The 21,232-nt window shown below is 43.6% G+C and overlaps 1 protein-coding gene across 1 annotated transcript; it reads left to right on the top strand.

Moving 5' to 3' along the window:
* Positions 1-14,629: 14,629 nt before the first annotated feature.
* Positions 14,630-18,653, top strand: NRARP (NOTCH regulated ankyrin repeat protein). Its single transcript, XM_051976910.1, has one exon. The coding sequence runs from the start codon at positions 15,085-15,087 to the stop codon at positions 15,427-15,429; it is 345 nt and encodes a 114-aa protein (XP_051832870.1). The 5' UTR covers positions 14,630-15,084; the 3' UTR covers positions 15,430-18,653.
* Positions 18,654-21,232: the final 2,579 nt, after the last annotated feature.

Genomic DNA, 21,232 nt, shown 5'->3' with positions numbered 1-21,232 from the left:
AAATCTGCAATTAGGTTTTGGCTTTATCGTTACTGTATAATGTCATTTCATCTGCCTAAGACTGTTTCCTCATCAGCAAAATGGTGATCCTGTGCTTTCCCTACCTGCTCCCACAGTGCTGCCGTGAGTTAAGTGCTTATAAGTATGAGCAGTGTTGATGACAGAGCTTACAGAGTTGTCACCTCTAGGCCAGAAGTGTTGCTGTGGGGAGCCCTCATTAGAGCCTGCCTCCTGCCATGGGAAAGCAGGACTTCAGAGGGCCGGTGCCCCCCTCCCCTGGCCAGTCTTCCCTCCCACACTCAGTGTTTTCTGAAATGTATTTACAAGTGTGAAATCTGGCTCTGACTCCCAGGTTGGAGGTCAGGGCTGGGTCGGGGGCTGGTTTTTAGTAAACTTCTCTCACTTGGGGGCTCAAGCCCCAAGTGCCCAGGGCTGCCAGCCCCGAGCCGGGGCAGCCTCCGCACTCTCCGAGGGTCCCGGAGTTCATCATCTGTCTGGACCTGTTTCCTGGAAAGGCGGGAAACGAATGCTCGGAGTTTACAAGCTAAAGGCCACTGCAGGAATGTCTCTGGAGGCGCAGGGACATCGTTTTGGAACCAGTTTTTATTCCTAAGCTCCAAGGGGCAGTGGACGGTCCGGGGAGGGCCAGCCAGCTGTGGGACTGGGGAAGGGGAGGCCGGGATGGCCCAGGTTGGGCTCTGGGGGCGCCGGGCAGGGGGGGCAGGCTTTGGCCAGGCAGGGATCGTCTGCCCCAGCCCTAGAAATGCGTCCAGTTCTTCTTCCTCTTCGGGTTAGCCGCTCGGAGCTGGGCCGGTTTGTTATTTGATCTCTATCCTCTCTCGGCCTTTTCTACCGGGTTTCTGTGCTGCTGGGAAGAAAAGCTCTCCTCTTTCCCACGCTCCCCGACACATTTTAATGAATTAACTGGAAGCCCCGCCCCCTCCTGGCAGCCTCGGGCCCCTCCCCCAGTGGCAGAACTCCTTTAAGGTGGCCTGCAGGCCTCATTGTTCGCTCCTGGCTCTTGTCCGGCTTCTCTTCTCCCGGGCTGGTTTTTGTCTGTGTGGTCTGAGCATGAAGTTTTGCAGAAGGGAAACAGACCAGGGGAGGGAGGGTGCTGGGTTCACAAGGCAATTCCCATCCCACTGAACAGTTGTTTCGGCAAAATCGAATTATGAATTCGAAAAAGTAATCCGGGGGAAAGGCCTTTCGGGTACCCCTCCTCCAGGACGTCAGCACAAAGCGCCCCTTCTCGGGGTTTCCGGGGGTCTGCTCCGGGGCATTCCCCTCCCACCCACTCTCCCCGCCGGCGGCGCCCGATTTACCCAAGGCTGTGGGCCGCTGGCATTTGTCTGGGCATGAGGAGAATTCAACAACGGTTCCACAAACATTTATTAAAGGCTCGTTACAATGTGCAGGGCTTTGGGTGGAGCGCAGAGGCGCGGAGATAACACGGGACAAAAGCCCTGTTCTCAAGGCGCTTACTGTCTAACAGGTGCCGGGGCAGTGCGGGAGCTCCCGGCGGGTGCTTCCCTCACCGCTCTCGGAAATCTGTCTGCGAGGTTAACTGACTTGCCGGGCAAGGCTCTGCCCAGTCTCCTGTCTCACAGGCTGGCCCTTAATCCTGTTTGCTTCTTCTTTACTTGTGCTTCCAGATTGTCTCCCAGCTCTTGCCTTTTCTGTACCTCCTGCCGAATCCTGGCACCGGCCCTCGTGAGGGGGAGGGAGAGGAAGAAATGGGTTAAAGGAGTGACTCCAGGGAGAAGGTTGCTGTCAGAGCACTTGTGGAGCACGGGGTGCCCAGAGAGGTCACCAAACCTGAATATTTAGGAACCAAGGGCAAAATTGCATGGGAAAAAATTTTTTTTACATATAAAATCTTTCACCTAGAGATTGCTAAGTCTGTCCCATGCCCGGCAGGGCGGCAGCTGGTTTCATAACTGGAGCCACCAACCTCAGGAAGGTTAAATAGTAAGTATAGTGGGGAAAAGATCCAGAGATTTCACCCTGTGGGTTCACCTCCTGTTCTGAACTAAGCAGTGCTGATAAAAGATTCCCGTCCCTGAAAACAAAGCTGGGGTTTGCTCAAATGTTTTGTTCTGGGGCTCCTGGGAAAGCAGTTTGGTGTTGCTCTATTTTTGCAGCAGCCTCCGAGATAAAAAACTGCTTCTGTCCAGCAGCAAATCATTCTCAGACTTTATCCTCCTCACAGGCTACCTAAGTGGGAACCCCGCCCCCATATCTTGTTTGAGAGCCTGTTGATGGGAAGTGACTATCTTTCCAGGCAGCAGATTCCACTTTTCAACAGGGTTACTGAAAAGGTATCCCCTTTTGCACTCCAACCTTGTCATTCCTACTTTTGCTCTTTGGTATGGAGGAAAATGAAGTCTGTTCCCAACACAGCCTTTCAGATGCTTAAAGGCAGCTGCCATGTTTTTCCTGAAGATCCCAAGTCTCCTCTTCTCCAGGCTATCTCAGGTTTTAGCCTGAGTTCCTGCACCAGGATTTTTTCCCTCGTGATTGTGGTCCCCCAACCTCTGGACACACTTACCAATATTCTTCCTAAAATGGGGCACTGAATTGTTCTCTATTAAAAGCAATAAATCTGGGGATCATTAAGCAATAAATGGATCACTGAGGTTTAGAGCTATTCTAGGACCTTAGAAGCCATCTTCATTTCACAAATGAGGAAAGGACTCAGAGAGGGGAGTGACCCCTCCCCGAAGATCAAACACAAATAAGAATTGGTAGGGCTAGGATCTGAACCAGTTTTTCTGTCTCCAAAAGCATACTTCCTTCTACCATATCACAACACAAGGGCTTTTCTTGTTGATGTTCTTTTGTCTTGAGACTGAAAAACTAATCAGGATTCCTAGAAGACTGAAGAGCAAATAATGAAAAAGCAAATAAAAAATGCACTTTCCTTCTTTCATGCCTTTGGAACAAATGTCTTTCCTTTGAACCTGAAGCTCCCCAGATATGGAGTTCTCCTCATTCTAAGTGGCTGTGGATAGTGTCTGGTAGGCATAAAAATCCAGCAGTGGGAAGTCGAGAGGGAAAATCACATCAAAGGCTGTTCTGTGCAAGTTGGAAGAGAGTCCTATCAGCCAAAGATTACAAATCAGAAGCAAGGATTTGGAAACACAGAATCCTGAAGGGAACAATGGGATCCTCTACTGAAGAGATAAGAAGCTGAGAAATGCAATACCTTACCTAAGATGGCAGACCAGGGAGACAGTGGGAAAGACTCATTGAACCTCACAGGCTCCAATACATCCCATACTCAGGCCACCAGATGAAATCATTTTCCTCCCCTGTTCAGGACCTGCAGTGACTCCCCATTGCCTACAAGCTTCAGTTCAATTCAACAAATATTATGTAATCTGTACTATTGATTGGGGAGGCAAAGAGGTAAAGCATCAACCTACTGGCCTAGTATGCAAGGCCCTTCCCAGTGTGATCCCAACCTGCCTTTCCAGCTTGGCCTCCCGCTGCTCCCCACACACATCCCACACTCTTAACTATAATCTTACCATTCCCCAAACATCACTCATGCTTTCCTGCCTGCCTTGCTTCACATTGTTCCTTCTGCCCAAAATGTTCTCCCCAGCCTCCCACTCACCCACCCCCGACTTACGCCCTACCCATCCTCCAAGGATAAACTCAAATGTCACCAGCTTCAGGAAGGCTTCCTGACCTCCTTTGATTAGATCTCCCTCCTCCAAATTAACAGAGCGTTTTGTCTGAATCTCTCTTATCACCCCCATCAATTAGCTACCTATTTAGATGAATATACATACATATATTTAAAAATATATGTATATGTATGTTTCTATGTATGTATATGTAGACGATAGTCTTATGTTATATTATAGCTATTTGCGATACTACCACCAAGCTCCTTGGGGACAGGAATTGGGTTCTGCCTTCTGTAGCTAATGCAGACTTGGAAGCCAAGTAACCTGTCTAGCTGGCTGCCTCGACCACAGCCGTGGGAAAAGAGAAAGAGCACTGAATCTAGAGCCAAGTCTGAACGATGATTCCACCACTGATTAGCTATTTCTGTGCCTCAGTTTACTACTCTGTATAATGGGGATAAAAATACATAAGCTCCCTACCTCAGAGCCTTTTTATGAAGAAAACTGTCAACTGCAGAGCGTCATAGATAGAAATGTCAACTGTTTTTTTTTCTTCTAAACATATTTCCACATTTATCATGCTGAGCAAGAAAAATCAGATCAAAATGGGGGGAAAATGAAAAAGAAAACAAGCAAATGAAAAACAACAAAAAAGGTGAAAATACTATTTAGTTATTATTCTCATCATCTCTGAGTAGCCACTGATCAGTCATTGGTAGAGGGCCCGATCATTTCCTCATCTTTCACCATTGATAAGGACTCTATAAGGATCCATACGGACCACCAGACCCTGACCCAGGCTGTGTGGGCTCACACAGATGGGCCAGGCAGGAGCATCCAGGAGCCAAGCCCCTAACTATTGCATGCCAGAGCCAAGGAACTTTAGCTGGGAGACCTCACTGATTTAATAGCCTGAGTTTCTGTAATTGTCAGTGACAGTTTTTTCCCACACTGAGATCACAGAACAGCCTTTGTCTGCAGGCACCAGTTCTGCCCACCCCAGCATGGACCTAAATGGAGTTTTTCTCCCCTTTCCCAATTTTCACTCAAGCCCTTAGGAAGAGTCTTCCAGAGTATGCTCCTCCTGGTGAGAGTGACCTTTGCTCAAATTGAATGCTGAGTTCACTTGTCCATAGTATGAGATTCTGTGGTGTGTTTGTTACTTGTTTTGTAAAATGTATAAAATGATGTAACTAGCCCTACAATAAAAACAAAGTTCATAGCTACTAGATATTTTTAAATGACTATTTTTTTAATTTTAAAAAATGTTGCCATTTTTTCATCCCAAACCTAACATACATTATTCTGAACACGTTTTCTTGGTCTGTCTGCTGTCCAAGTATTTAGTTTTTGCTTTGCTTTTTTGTGCCATATTTCTTGTGTCATTTACTATTTAGCCTTTCCCACACCTACCAAGGACAGTCTGATTGGTTATGGAAAACTCAGTGGCAAGGCAAGACAAGAAGCATTTATTAAGCAACTATGATATGCCAGACACCATGACAAGCACTGGAGATAAAAAGGCAAAAAAACCTAAAACAACAACAACAAAACCATTCCAGCTCTCACTGGGCTCACAGTCTAATGCAAAAATATTTACATACCTATCAATCAATAAGATTTAGACAGGAGAATCTGGGATATAATCTTAGAGAGAAAACACAAAGATTAAGAGAGGCTTTTTGCAGGTCATAATGGGCAGATGTGCTGTTAACATTTATTGAGGACCTACAATGTGCCCAGCAGTGCCCCGCCCTCAAAGGGCTTCCACAAGAATGGGAAAATCTCGATTCAAATCTCTCTACCACTCCCAGACACTTACCATTTCTCTAACCCTGGGCAAATCTGAGCCTCAGTTTCTTCATTTGTAATTTAAAAACATGATTGCCTATTTTTACAAGGTTGTTATGAAAATCGAATGAAATGTGGGTAAAGTGATATAAAATATTAGTCATTAAAATAAGAACAAGCTGACCTTTTTATATAGCAGAAGCAAAGAAATGGAAACAAAATAGATGCCCATCAGTTGAGGCACTGTCAACTCAATTGTGGTACATGAACAAGATGGAATATTGCAAGAAATGATGAATAAGTAGGATGCAGAGAAGCTCAGGAAGAGAGAGTTGAACAGATGCAAAGTGAAGTAAAACAGAACCAGGAAAACAATCTACTCTACAAATGAAAAAAGGGGGGAAAATTAAATATTGTATATTCATAATGACTTGTCCCCCAAAGAAATTAGAAAATTCACTTTCCTCACTTATTTGCCAAAGTAAGGGATTCTGAGTGTGGAATATCCCATAGACTGACCATTCGTTCAGCTAATATGTTTTATTGAGTTGCTTTTTTCTTTCTTTTAAAAAAATTATTTGTTACAAAAAGAGAGGAAGAAGAAAGGCTATATTTGGAATTAATCATGATGTAAAAAACAAAAGATATTAATAAGACAAGATAAAAAGATAAAGAAAAGTTTAATAAAAATCAATAAAAACTACAGGAAGTAGGGAATAAACAACTCTATCCTATATCCAGACACACAGAATGGACATACTTTATAAACAACAATAAAAGCTAACATTTCTATATGGTTGGAAAAACCCTTTACATATATTAACTTATTTGATCTTTACACTGAGAGGCAGGTGCTATTATTATCCTCACTTTACAGATGAGAAAAAATCAAGATGAGAGAGTTTAAGTGTCTAGCTAAAGGTCATACAGCTGAGTGTCTGGGTCAGGATTTGTACTTGGACTCAGGTCCAACACCCTCCCTACTGCACCACCTAGCTGCCGCACTAAAGAGTAAATAAATTTCGACTATTAGTATGAGCCAGAGAAATTGGGTGAATCTATTACAAAGTAATAGGAAGTAATATTGTGTCATGAGAAAAAACGCTAGCCTTGGCCCTGGAGACTTTATATGACTAAAGTAATTTCAGTAGCAGCCAGATGAATTCCAAACTCAGGAGGACTCTGAGGGAGCAGACCTCTGTGCACAGAGAGTATTATGTCCATGGATATGCTAGTAAATGTTTAATAATCAACTCCCTGAAATAGCCCAACACATTTTTAGGTTTAATCTGCATTATAAAAATTTTCTTAACCACTTTCTTACATCTAGACAATAAAAATTCCTGATTTTTAGCATTAGCTGATTTCAGAAATATACATGCTAACCCTGGAAATTTAACTCTAGCGCAGGTGCGCGCGCGCACACACGTACACACACACACCATATCATCAGAGAGAAGGGATCTGTAGGAGACAAGACAGTTACATTGAGTTCCAAACAGAGGGTCACATAATAAAGAGGCTATGCTGAAAAAGAGAGAAGCACACCAAAGACAAACACCTATAGCCACTGATACAGAAGGAAGCAACCTGATTGCACAGAATGCTACCTCTGGACTCAAGGAAGGATTTCCAATAACCAAGAGTTGTGAATTTATCCTTTGGCAGAACATGTTTTCTACAATTTGTACCCCACTCACCACTGCATCCTTAAGTTTAAAAAGCACATATTAACATTATCCATATTCTATGTATTTTTAATTTTCTGCAAGGCAACTGGGATGAAGTGACTTGCCCAGAGTCACACAGCTAGTGAATGTTAAATGTCTAAGGCCACATTTGAACTCAGGTCCTCCTGATTCCAGAGCCAGTACCTACTGAGCCATCTAACACTCCTAAGTTTAAGTCCACTCTTCCCTTTGTGGAAGATGTTTCCCAGATTTCTTAAGGATGTTCTGTACCAGCTTCTTACTGCTCAGTAGATACCATTTTTAAAAACCTAATTATGTCAAACTGACTGTCAATGGGAAGCACACTAATAGGGACTCTCAAGTGACTGTACTAGCTCTTCAGCTTATCTTTAAAACCTTAAATAGGAACAGGAGCCCCCTTTTGGAAACACCAACCAGTAAATGCAAATTGGGGGAGTGGAATGAAAAGGGCTGCTACATTAGGAACATTTTTTGTGACCTTAAGAAGTTATTACATATATTTTATAACCTGAGATATTTCTTGGGGATAGATCTGGATTTCTTTTAAAAAGTCAAAGATATTCAAAGCCCAGTTGGAAGGCTCTTCCTTCTGTCCTCAGCATGGCTAGTATCTCCACATTCACTCATGGACCTCTCAAAGAAATAAATAACCAGATGATTTTTTTTACTCTTTCTTCTGGGTATACACTCAAAGGGTTATCAGCCCTATTAAACCCATGTGTCTTCCTTGATTTCAAAGAAACCATACTCAACCTTATAAACTGCAGGATGTCCCCAGCTGGAATCATAGCCCTTAATACACTACCCATGCTCAAGGAACAGTTTCAGAAGTTTGCAGGGGAGTCTGTGAATTCTCCTAATAGCATTGAGACTTGGAAGATTCAATCCCCTTCCACTCATACTAGTCATTTGACTAACATTGCCCTCTTTTAGCCCTCATTTTTCACTTGCTCAGTGACCAGTTGGAATGGTTGGGGGGATTCATTTTATGTGACTTGAAATACCATGGAGCTCAGAGGGCTGATGGGGATCATCCTAGATTGTTCAAGAGTTTTACAATTCATCCTTCCATGGTAAAGTAAACAATTCCAGAAGGTATCTGGGTTATGGGGAGGAGGGGAGAGCTTGATCATTTTCTTCTCTATATTCCTTACATCATCATTATATGATGCAGGCAAGAAACTGTGACAACTTGAAACTTGAAACTTGAAAGCTATATCTACTGAATCCTTACAATTCAATTCTGTGTTAGGCAACCCTATCCAGGACAACCTGCAGGTGCTTTTACTTGCACTACTAACCTATGGCTTTCAGGAGGAAGATATTTTTATAGACAGAAACATTTTCTACTTGCTTCTCTGAAGTTTAATCTTTTCCCCTTCATCTTGGCATGGGACTCAAAATATTACAAAAGCCTGGTAGTGGCTTCCTGGTAGTGGGAAGTTCAAGTCCTGATTCTGATCACTCACTGTGCTTGCTTGAACATTTTTACCTTTTCCTTAATTTTCTCATCTTTGAAATGGGGCAATTAGAATAAAATATGAAACAAAAATTGAAAGGTTTTCACTTCAAAGTTCTATGATTTTATGGATATGGGAAATGTCCTACATACCAAAGCTTCTTAAAATGTGGGTTGTAACCTCATGGACTCACATAACTTAATGTGGGGATCACAAAAAACTGACAACAGTAAAAGGCATAAAATATTCCACCAAGATTTAATTTTTTAATACAAATAAATAAGTACATCCATCTCATTAGTATGTAAATTTGCTTTTGTTTTAGTAAATAATAAAATTATCTGTATGCCAAAGAAGTGTTTAAAAATAAATTCCTTTTTTTAATGCTCATATCTATTTTATATACATGTAAGAAGTTCTTGGGCAAAAAACGGTCTTGAGTGGAAAAAATTTTAAGAAGCCTTGTACCACCAATCTTCCCTCAACCTCCTCTATGCAAGATCTCTCTCTCTCCTCTGTCTCTGTTTCTCCTCTCTCTCTCCTCTGTCTCTGTTTCTCCTCTCTCTCTCTCTCCTCTTTCTGTCTCTGTCTCTCTTCTCTCTCTCTCCGTCTTTCTCTCTCTCCCCCACCTCTCTGTCACACACACACACACACACACACATCTTTGTAAGGCAATTTCATGGCCAAAAGAAAAATCATTCCCTAGTGGCTAACTTTTTGGAAAGCAGCCTCTCCATTCTATAAAGAATGGAGTCTTGATAGCGAGGCTTGTCCTTAGATACATTGTCCCAAGTCTATTGAAGACCAATATAGGAAGCCCTTCCAGCCTAGCTGCCAAATGTTGCATTTTGAAGATGATAGCATCTTAAGAGCTGACATCCATGTCACCAAGGACCATAAGAGAAGGATTTATTGGAGGCTTATATGAAGAATAATTCAGAAATCACATTCTGCCAACTAAAAGTAATAAAGACACCACTGTGTCTCGCCTACTAGAACACTTTGTAGCTTTCAATTTCATTAATATCACCTTTAAGAGCAACCAAAGTGTCAATAGTTAGCTACTATTTTAACCACTGGGTGTTGCTTGAGCTGCCCTTGGGGCCATTGTGGTCCACAGGTTAGTAACAAGGATTAGAGGAATAAGATTAGAAACAATTAGAAGGCAGTTAGTTCTGGCCAAACACAGATAGGTGCTACAATGACTAGATGGAGATGATTTTCAATCTGTCAAAGGTGAGGGGAGAGGGGGGGTAGGTAAGGGGACTAGTAGGGAATGAAAGAGAGAGCTGGAAGGAGGAAGAGGGAGAGAAGAAAAAGAACTCTGAAGTAGCTATTGGCTATCAAGATAATCCAATCACTGTCCCTGGGAAGGGGAACTAATTAGAAGGAAAGTTCTCATGAAAAGACAGCTTTGCTTGTCCATGTGTATGAAAGAGCTCTGAGTCAGTGGTCAAAATTAAATCTGAAAGTCTTTATCCTGCTGGGTTCTCTGGTCACTTTCAGTCAGGTTTCCCTATGAGTTTAGAAAACCTCAGACTTCTTCATTTTATTCTCACAGACTTATCTCAGATTAACCATTAGTTAGTTAATGGGATGGGGCCAGTTCTCAAAAGCTTGTTACATTTCACCAGGAAGTGCATGAGAGGGAGGAAAAAACCCCTTTTCCACATTGTATAAGACAAGTTATTTCTCAGCACTTCCAAACTACCCTAATTGGGGAGAGAAGGAAGAGAAGGGGGGGAGAGGAGGAAAGGAAGGGGGGAGAAGAAAGAAGAGAGGGGGGAAAGAAAAAGAGAGGGAGGGAGGCAGAAAGACGAAGAGGGAAGAAGGGAAAGAAAGAGAAGGGGGGGCGGAGCGAGATAAAGACAGAGACAGAGAGAGAAGGGGAAGAAGGGGAAGGGAGAGCACTTGTGAGGTCATGTTGGGTGGGGGTGGTCAGGAAAGAACGCCACCCCCTCAGACCTCTGAAGTTTGTAAGAGGGAAGTCATTGTTAAGCATACTATTGAATTTATTCAACATCCCACTACCTTCCACCCCAATCTCTATGTCAGAAACATATAGGAAACAGCAGAGACAGGCCATTCCTGTTTAACCTGCCAAATAATTTTGGGATCCTTTTTCCTGACAGCTACTGACTTCCCCTACTATCCCTGGTTTTCAATTGGGACATAAGAGCTAGATTTAGCTAAAAGATGCTGGAGATCATCTAGTTCAATGCTCTTCGTTTTACAAATGAGGAAATTAAGTCCCAGCGAGATTAGTGACTGCCATTGGTCACACAGATACTCTTACTTCAGATTCAGTCTTCTATGCTACATTGCCTCACAAGAATTTATTCAGTCCTAAGTATCTAAACTTGTATTGGGGAAGGGGTAGGTGAAGAGAAATCCCAGCCCTCCACAAACTTGCAATCCCTCCAGGCAGATTTTCTGCTATCCGAGGCTCAAACAGACTGATCCTTGATCTTCATCCCATTATAATTTGAGTAAGAGGTACATTCTGCTCCCTAAGGCAAAAGCCAAAGTAACTAGTAAGTGGGAAAAGCTGGAAAACTGAAAGAGGCGCTATCAACAGTAACAACACTTTCTTCATCTTCTAAGTCTTGACCTGCTTCATCATCCTCACTCATCCACATGGCTCAAGGTCCCTTCTAGCTCTGGTATTCTCTGATTCTTAGGATCAATGGGGAAGCATCTTTAGTATGATCTCCCTTCAGGCATTTCATTTATTTTTCTGCCTAATGCAATTTTGTATTCCTTCTTTTATACCCTTAATTTTATATTCATTCTTTTATAATCTTTATTTTATATTCCTACCTCTTTTATGTACTTTCTTTTTAGAGCTACAAATTAAGCCACTGGAAGATTTGAAATCTGGTCCCAGGCCTATTACAGATTCAGTGGAATTCACCTAGAGAAATCATAACATTTTTCAAAAGGAACCTTAATTTCCTTTTCTATAAAATTTCCTTTTTCTGTAAGTGCTTTTCATTTAAATGGGGTTATTCCAACCTTATCCTCCTCACATTTTGAATATCAATTGAAATAACTGGATGGGAAGTTGCTTAGAAAAGAATGCTAAAAATGTAGATTCATAAGATCCCAGCTGTAGAGCTGGAAGGATTTCTGAAGCCATCTAGTCCAAAACCCTCATTTTATAGATGAGAGCAAACAAGCCTGGGGAAATTAAGTGACTTTGCCCAAAATGGCACAAAGGCCATTAATTTCAGAGGTGGGCTTATTATTTCAGGAGTACTAGGCATTGGCCCTCCTCCACTTTATTCTAAAGAAAGGAGAGCCTCCAAATGAAGTCTAAATTATTTAATTGGGACATGGATAGTGTAAATCAGAAGAACTAGCTATGCAGACAGTACTTATTAGTCTCCTTGTATACATTTGGTAGGCACTGAGTAAATAAACGAATGAATGGAAAACAATATCAGGCAATATAGTACAATGAAATTGATACTAGAGTCATGGCATAGGTTCACTTCTATATGGTTCTGGGAAAGCCATTTAACCTCTTCAGCTTCAGTTTCCTCATCTGAACAATGAGGGAGTTAGATTAGCTAAGAAAGTCGCTTTCCCATTCAAAATCTATGAACCTCATCTTTTGCCTGATAATATGCCATGCACTAGAGCCTACATTATTGCATCTTAGTGCAATATCCTAGAGGAAGCCTTCTTGGTCTTTGTAAATCAGTTGTGGAAACCCAAATCAGACAAGATTTGGTGACAGATTAGGTTTCAAGGCCAATATTCAAACTAATTCTTAAATAATCTTTCCTAGTGACTCTTTATATAACCTCCTAACCAGGAAGAGATATTTAATTTTAGACCTATACTCAATTTCTCTTCAATTTCATCATCAGAAGAGTTAAATTAGGATACAGTTGAAGGAAGCTGGTGAGCAAGCATTGAGCCAAAACCAGGCCTTGGCCTGCACACACCAGCTGTTTCCTTTCCCAGATCTTCTGAATGCTGGTTTGAGGATCCACCAAAAATTTTCACTTTCCTAAATTTCCTTTCCTCTGCAACGATTCCACCATTGTGTAAATTGTTGTCTTAAGAAACCCACAGGGGACTTGAGAGATACCTTGTTAAGATGAATTCCAGGACTGGCTTCAAAGTGAACACAAGTTACAACTTGTCAGACAATTAAGGGACTGCATCTTACTCTGTAAACTTGGAAAATTATTCCTTTTTAATTTTCAGAGACCACAGAACAAGCTATAAACTGTAAAAACCTAATGAGAAAATTTGACAGGTAATGTCTCCTCCTGCAAACATGTTTTAATAAGTTGACTGTTATGTTGGTCAGTTAAAAATACTGTTTAGAAATGAGTCATTTCACAATTCTATCTCACCAGTAAGCTTCTTCCCAGGATTTACCTTGAGAAAGCAATTTCAACAGAGAGAAGTGGATGATGTTTTTACTTCCAGTGGAAATGAGTTTGATTTAATTTGAACAAAGTAGCCTTTAGGCCAGCCTGGAGTCTTAGTATTCAAGGACCTAGGACTAGAGGTCCATTTTTTGCATGCTTTAATCTTCAGCTTCCGGTAATTTGAGAGGATTAATAAAGAGTCAATAGAGAAAGAGACCAGACTTTATTATTTCATGTGTAGAGAGAAGACAGGATAAGAAATCTTCCCTATAATTTAGAGGTCTAAAAAGAGTAGTCTAGAATGTAGGCCTTTGGCCACTGAAAGGTTGATCATTACTCCAGGGTCACTAGGTGTTAAAGACAAGACTAAAACAGTCAGATTCTTTCTGGCTTTTCTATCCAATAATGCCAAGCAGTATCTTAAGAAGAAATTCCTTATTTTTGCTAATTACTGAGAGATAGGTATTTCAGAACCATACCCACTTGTGTCTATACTTGCTCACATACCTTCTCGATCAAAATGGAGCAGACTAAGTTAATTAGACCATTATTCCCTACTCAATATAAAAAGAGCTACTCATTACTGAGGTAAACTTCTCCCCAACCTGTCTGCATCTCTCCCTTCCCTCCTCCTCCCCTCTCAGAAGATACTCTCACAGAGTAGGTGGGCCGGGCTCCTTCATAATTCTAGACAGCATTCCTTGACTTCATAGGGATCCGAGAGGTTACGTGGTGCCCAAACACAAACCAAGCTGGTATGGGTATAAAGTTATGATGCTAAAATGTGGCTTCTTCCAACTGCTTGATTTGCAAGGAAAGTGTCGAACCGAAGATGGAGTATCAGAGAGAGGCAGGCAACTTCAGAATCTGTGTGTGTGTGTGTGTGTGTGTGTGTGTGTGTATCGCGTGCGCGTGTGTAGCTTCCTCCGCCTGGTAAATAAACTGACATCTTTTTACCTTCATCTGACTCGTTTCTCCTTCTGGGGGCCCTCAGTTCGCCCCGCTCCGCTGTCCTGTTCACTAGCTCCCTCTGCCTGTGCAGCGAGCAAATGAAATCGACACTAGAGGGTTTTCCCGCAGCTCTTGGACCCTAAGTCCCTTCTGCATCCAGGGACTTGACACGCCGAGTAGCTGGGCAGCGGCCAATCTTCTGGCCATTTCCAACCTAAGGGTCGTGGTCCCTGGGGTCTGGCAGAGAGGGGCAGCTGGGGATGGGGGTCTCGTCTCCCGCCTCCGGGCCGGCCCCACCCCCTAAAAGATCTCCACTTTCGTTCCTTCCTTCCCCGCCAGCCGCCAGTCTGGGGGGTGACCCCGCCCCCCAAAGGCTAACCGCGTTCCCTCCGCCCCCTGCTCCCACCCCCACGTGGGTCGCAGCCCAATAAGCAGCCCCACTCCCAGCACGGCGGTCGCGTCACGGGTGCACCATTGTTATGCAAATATAAGCAGCCTAAAAGGCGCCGAGGTTGCATCTCAGCGACAGAGCCGAGCAGAGGCCGCGTGGGGCTGTATTTGAATCTGACCCGACAGGACATGCACCCCGCGTTGTAATAAGGAGGCACCTTTTCCCCCCCTTCCCGGGCTGTCCCCACCTTCTCGGTCTTACTAGACTTCTCCCAGCTGAGCGAAGCCCGGCGGCAGCCCCCTCGCTCGGCCCCCGGCGCGGCTGGATGCAGCGGCGGGTCCCCGTGGCGGCAGGAGGCGGCTTCCCCCCGGGCGCGAGCCGGCAGGGAGCCCGGCCCCCGCTCCCGAAAGCAGGGGTCCGGGCAGCGCCGGCCGGTGCCGGGGGCCCGTGTCCAGGACGACAGAGCTGAGTGGCCGGGTTCTTCCATGCGCCCCTGCATCCCGCGAAGGAGACAGGGGCCGAAGCCGAAGCCCTCGAACTTCAGGACCACGACCACCACCGACGCCGCTGCTACCCGCCGCTACTGGAACTGCAACCCCAGCCACAGGGTCCAGAAGCTCGAGCGGCCTGAGCGAGATCTCGGTCCTGGAGACTTGCTGGGGCCGCGCCCAGCCCGCGCGCTCCGGAGCTGAGGAGGGCCCCGCCGCGGCCGCCGCGCCCCTCCCAGTCCCAGGCCCCAGGGCCCGGCCCGGCAGCATGAGCCAAGCGGAGCTGTCCACCTGCTCGGCCCCGCAGAGCCAGCGAATCTTCCAGGAGGCGGTGCGCAAGGGAAACACGAAGGAGCTGCAGTCGCTGCTACAGAATATGACGAACTGCGAGTTCAACGTGAACTCATTCGGGCCCGAGGGCCAGACAGCGCTGCACCAGTCGGTCATAGACGGTAACTTGGAGCTGGTGAAGTTGCTGGTCAAGTTCGGCGCCGACATCCGCCTAGCCAATCGCGATGGCTGGAGCGCGCTGCACATCGCCGCCTTCGGGGGTCACCAGGACATCGTGTTATACCTCATCACCAAGGCCAAGTACTCGGCCAGTGGCCGGTGATGGCCGGCGCCGCCCGGCCGGGGGCAGAACCGGGAGAGGCGCCGCGCACTGCACTCTCCACCCGCCTGGGCGCCTGTCCGCAACTCCTCTGTGCCCTCCTTCCCTCGCACGACTCAACTCCGGGAGGGCGCAGGCACATTGGGAGCAGGGGACAGCAGAGCAAGAGGCCCGCGGACCACATCCGTTAAGCCTAGTGCCCAGGGGACCCACCGGGGCTCCAGGATCGCGGAGCAGGCGGCGGGCTCAGCGAAGAGTGTTCAGTGTGTGTGAGTGTGTGTGTGCGTGCGCGTGCGTGAGTGTGTGCGCGCAAGAGACATGAGGGAGGGGGGAGGGATTTCTGTGTGTTGTTTTTTTTTTTTTTTTTTTTTTTTGTAAAAAAAAAATCCTAATATTTTCATTTTAAACATCAAAAGCTGCTTGGACTCCTTTTTCTCCCCTCCCAAGACGCCCTCCCCACTACCCACCCATCCCCCTGGTAACTGACCCGCAATTACGTCTGGAGCCCTCTCCTCGGCGGGTGTCTGGGGCTGGACTCTGGTTTTGTTTTCTACTGTAAAATTGTCTGCCATCTACCTCGGCTGTGCTAGCACAGGAGTATTTGCCGTTTCAGTTAGAAATCTGGTCAGATGCTTTAAAAATGGACTTTCCCCTCGGTGTCCTGGGAACACCCCGTCTGCTGCCGCGAGTGGCCCCCTCTCCCACCACCCGCTCTTCTCCCTATCCAGACTCGCTGGGGGAGGCTCCGGCCAGCCAGCCCCGGATGTTGTCCTTTTTATAAAGTATTCTGGCACAGAGATTGATCCCATTTCCACACTTAACCGTTCCTGGTTATTCGGGTTTCATTTTTTCTTCCTTTACAAAAAAATGTAAAAGGGAAACAAAAATCCCTCCTAGGATCTAAAACCGGGATAGGTTTTTGCATCTCCTGCTTTCGTCCACGGGGCGGGTGGCTTCCATCTGGAAGATTTTTTTTTTTTTTCCCACGGTTTAAAAGTTAAGAACAAGTACTTTCCTTAATTGTAATGTGTATGTTTGGAAGGCTAGGGCTCTATCCATTATCAGCATCTAAATCTCTGAGATCTCTGGTTCTAGATCTGATTTGTTGGGGTAGGAAGATTAGACATTATCTTTAGGGAAAGTTCAGAAAATCCAGCCCCCCTCCCGTTCTTCCTATGCACCTGAATTTAGCAAGAAGTCACATAAGTGATGCCAGGTCCTCTTTAAAAATTTTTTTGTAATGTATTCCGAGGGGGAAAAAAATCGATTGGGGTTTAGTGAGTTCTGCACTGAATTCAGGGTTAGGAAAACGGGGGAAGGGGCCTGGAAGGAAGAAGTGGGCCCGACTTTGAAGGCAAGAGGAGGAGGAGAGGAGACTGGCGCACTCATCAAAGAACGCGCTCCCCCTGCTGCCCATGCTCTCGCAAACAGCTTGGAAATCCTGAGCGAATGAATGGGTTTCTCCATCTGGTAACTAGGGATCGCTCTTCTTTGACGCTGTTTCAAGGAGGAAAGAAGAAACCACCTTCCGTCGCTTTGGGAAAGTGGCCTGCACGTCCAATTGGCAATGCTGCTCTTAACTGCCCTGGCACAAGGACAGCGGGGAGGCAGAAATTCAAACTGGGGCCCCCCTGCCGTGTGTTTTGTGTGTGTGAGTGTGTGTTCACCCCGAGTGTCTGCACTAAGAAGAGATAGATCACTGCCATCTCCTTGCTATATAACCTTTTCTTTCTCTCTCTCCCTCCCGCCCCCATTACTCCTTTGGCCCGAACCAAGACGATCAAAGGAACAAAATAGTTTTGTACTGGGGTTGGGGGAGGTGTTAAAATTGTTATAAACTATTTATCTTGTATGTTGTATATTTGTGGGTGAGGTTTGTGAGCCTGGTTTTTGTTTGGAACTATTGTGAGTGGTCAATGTGGTTTGTGGGAAAAATATGCATTTTTTTTCTAGTCTTAAACTAAAAACTTGAGTCTGCCGGTTTTTCTCATTGCACTGAACACTGCTTTAGCTAATGGCTTTCACGGCAGTTTTCTCTTTGGAAAACTTTGGCTTATAATGAAAAAAGCTCCAGGTTTAAAAAAAAAAAAAAAAGAAAAAACCTTTGGGAAGCATCTCTCATTTAATGCTGTAATTTACCAGAACTTTTTTTTTTTTTTTTGGTTTGCAAACTTTCTGTGTGAGCAATGGAGAGGATTCCACCACTTTGGTGATTCTCCTTTGTAGTGATGAGGGGGGAACAATATCTTTTCTAGTGAGTTTTATTATAGTTACCAGATGGTTGCACATTTTTAAAAGATAAATGAATTTGCCACAATTAAATGTCATAACATTTATGACATAATATAAAATATTAACATATTAAGCCAAGTTCTAGATGATTTTTTTAAAAAGAAATCTTGGTTATAAACCCAGTTCTTAAGGGAGTTGTGTCCAGTGTTGTGAAAACAACATGTTAACCCATATTTATATTTTTATAAAATACCTATAAGACTGTGAATCTCTTGTGTTAATTGCTAAGTGAGTTTTAAGAAAAGTATTGTTCCTCTTCAGCCTCCTGGAGCTTTGTAGACCTGATTAGAAATGGAAAATTAGACCTTGGGAAGGGGGGGAGGGGAGGTTGCTCTGAAAATGTGTGAGCTGATGTATTTTGTTGCATCACTTCTGTCCTGAAAAGCTGCTGCCCTTCCTAGTCCCTATAGTTTCAATTTTCTATGCAACCCCACACCCCATATTGTTTTGATTCTGAGAAATAAAAGGGATGGTGAATAATTCAAATTTAAATGAGATTTCCCCTTTATTTGGCGCATAGTGCTGCTTGACCCTTCATGCCAAAATGAGGGGTAGAAGAGAAGAGACAGGTGGAGGGAGGCTTTTGTGTGTGTGCATGACTGGTCATCTTTGGCAGTCATCCCTGGTGATTTTATTTTGGAAGAAGATAATGTCAGTGAGTTAAGCAGACATTGAAAGCTGATGCACAGATTGCTCCAGAAAGGAGTTTTTCTGTAGTTTTTTCTCTAGATGCAAATACCTTTTAATTATGTTAATTAATGTTAAGAATTTTAGGCTTATATTGAAGCTGTATATGGGTCACTATATGATCATTTCTAACTGGATGAAGTCTGTACAGCACAGCATCTTCCTGAGTGTATGATATAGACTGGTAGTCCCAGAGTGAAAAATTTATAAATAAATTTTTCATTGATCTTTTTATAAAAAAAAAATAAGTTTGGCCTTTCTTTTTTGGGGGTGTGTTCCTTTTCCTCCAACACTGTCTGATTTGAAACCATGAAAATGGGACCTTACCTAGGGTGGGGGTGGGGATGGGGGAGAAGGCAGGGGAGATTGGAATAACAAATTTACAAAGGTGCTATTTCCAAATATTAAAGAGATTATTTGAAAATCACTACTTCTCTTGAGCAGCATATGTTTGTGTAATATCTATGTATGGAGAAATATGTATACGTTATAAGTATATGCATTTATGTATACACACACACACACACATATGTGTATATATATATATGTTCAAGGAGGAATCAAATGAATTTGACATCCAGGGTAATTTGCCTAACACAAAAAACTCAAGATTTTCCAAACAATTAGAGAAGTCTCAGGGCTGAATACTTGCTTAGCTGTCTCTCAGTTTGTACCACAAGGCAGATAATTATGCTTATTGTTGATCTTGACTACTTCTGCCTTTAAAAAATCCCCTGGGCTAGCTTAGTTTGTTGTAAGACATATCTTACTGTGGGCACATTCTTAGAATCTTTATCTAGTGAGCTGGAGGCTACCTTAGTCTGTATTTCAGCGACTCTCTCCAAGTTCAGTATACTCCAGGGAAAAAAAAGTAAGCAGTGTGCACTTGTATAGAGGAAGTACATAAAAAGGGGATTTGTGTTTTAATAGAAAACAGAAAAAAAAGCTCAGAGACTCAGGAACGCAGTGTTCAGCTAGTCTGGTAAGACCCCAAACATCTTGGAAATTGTCTACATATTGAAGATAGCCACTCACCCAGTTATGTATTTGAACCAGAAAGATCCCCAGCCACAAACTGAACTTCAAGGATCTACCATCAAGATGGTTTTCAAATTGATCCCAGAAGTTCTGATTCTGTGGAGTGGATACAGGAAGTCAACATTCTCTGTAGTTAGACCAGTGAATAGACTATGTGTACATGAGCCTGTGGTTAACCCATAGTAGACAGATTGGGAAGCTCTGCCAAAGAGTCCCTTCCCTAGCTGCTCAGGGAACAAGTTGACCATATAAATCTGAAAGAAGATTGCAAGAGAGACTTAGCTTTAATCCTGTCACGATTTATATTTACATATACCCCATCCCTGGGAGCTTTACCTAGATAAAGAGGAGTTACTATAACAGGAAATGATAGTCAGTGATCACCAAGCTCTGGTACTAGAAACAATTTAAAGAAACAGTCTAGTTTTTCCGGGCAATTTACACATTCTGACAAACATTTTTTAAGAGTTTTGTATTTGTATGCTTTTCTGTGTCTATAATTTGTCAGTTTGTTTTCAGAAGTCTTAAGTTATAGGTAACAAAGGCTGCTTTTTACAACTAGGACCCAAATCTCTTTCCCCAAAACTAGAATCTCACAGAGTATTTTCAGAATTCCAGCCCATGTACCTGTCAGTCATTATTTCTCACCTTATGCCCATTCTTTTAAAATCAAGTATAAAATGGGGTATCCTTTTATATGGTATTCTTTGTTCATGTGTTTTTTGAGGTATTTTCATTAGACCTCCTTGTGAGGTTGCATTGAGGAATGAAGAGAAAAAAGTGGCTAGGATTGAGATTCAGACCACTTTCTCTGTAGCCTTGGCAAATGCTTCACATTTCTAAGCCTCACCATCTTCATCTATAACATGAAGCAATTGGACTAAATGGAATTATAGAAGAAGTAATTGTTTTCATCCTAAATCTTTTTTTTAGTTCTTTCATTTTTAGTACTCAGTGAGATCTGACTCTCTCCTAGTCACACTTCATCCTTCACCTCCCATTTCCAGTGTAGATTATGCTTTCAAGTCCAGATACCATGATATTGGGGAATTGAAAATGCTACTAAATCCCCATTTCCTTTTCAGGCTCTTAATCTGCAATCTCAACAACATATCCTTCTTTGAGAGTCATTCAATTCAAATTTAGCAACCTCTTTAAAATCTAGGTAAGCCTGGTTTGTTGTTTTTGATTGTTATTGTTCTCAAGGGATTTAGAGTCTAAAGGGGGAAGACTATATGCAAACAAATAGATACAGATATCCTGTATAAACTATATACAGGATAAATAGGAAATAATTAGCAGAAAGAAGGCACTGGAATTAAAAGGTTTTGAGGAAACCTGATAAAGCCAGGATAGTTTAGTTGAAGGAAGTCAATATGTGGAACTGAGGAGGGAAAGTATCCCAGGATTGGGGGACAGATAGAGAAAATGATCGAAAGTGGAGAGATGGAGTATCTTGTTCGTGGAAATGACAAGGGGAGCCCCAAAACACTCTCTCTCTCTCTCTCTCTCTCTGACTTTGGGGGGGAAAGCTTGGGAAACTTCCTCAGAGAAGCTCTCCCCAGGGAGACCCGCCCCAGGGAATCAAGATAAAGTGGTTTCATTCTGTTATTTGGGTGGGACTGGTTGAGTTCAGGACCACTCTTACTTAGCCAGAGCTGGAGCTGGAGATTTCTATCCAACTCTATTGAGTTGGAGATTAGTCCAGGGACACTCATTCAATTCCAAGATTCTCTATTCTGATTCCAACTCAAACTGCTCCCAGCCCCCACCTAGAGCCGCCCATATA

This window comes from Antechinus flavipes, chromosome 2 (genome assembly GCF_016432865.1).
Source record: "Antechinus flavipes isolate AdamAnt ecotype Samford, QLD, Australia chromosome 2, AdamAnt_v2, whole genome shotgun sequence".
Lineage (NCBI taxonomy): Eukaryota > Metazoa > Chordata > Mammalia > Dasyuromorphia > Dasyuridae > Antechinus > Antechinus flavipes.
Note: the sequence above shows the minus strand (reverse complement) of the source record. Positions and strands in the feature narration are given on the sequence as shown.

Coding starts and splice junctions, on each gene's coding strand:
- NRARP (XM_051976910.1), top strand. CDS start 15,085: ATGAGCCAAGCGGAGCTGTCCACCTGCTCGGCCCCGCAGAGCCAGCGA.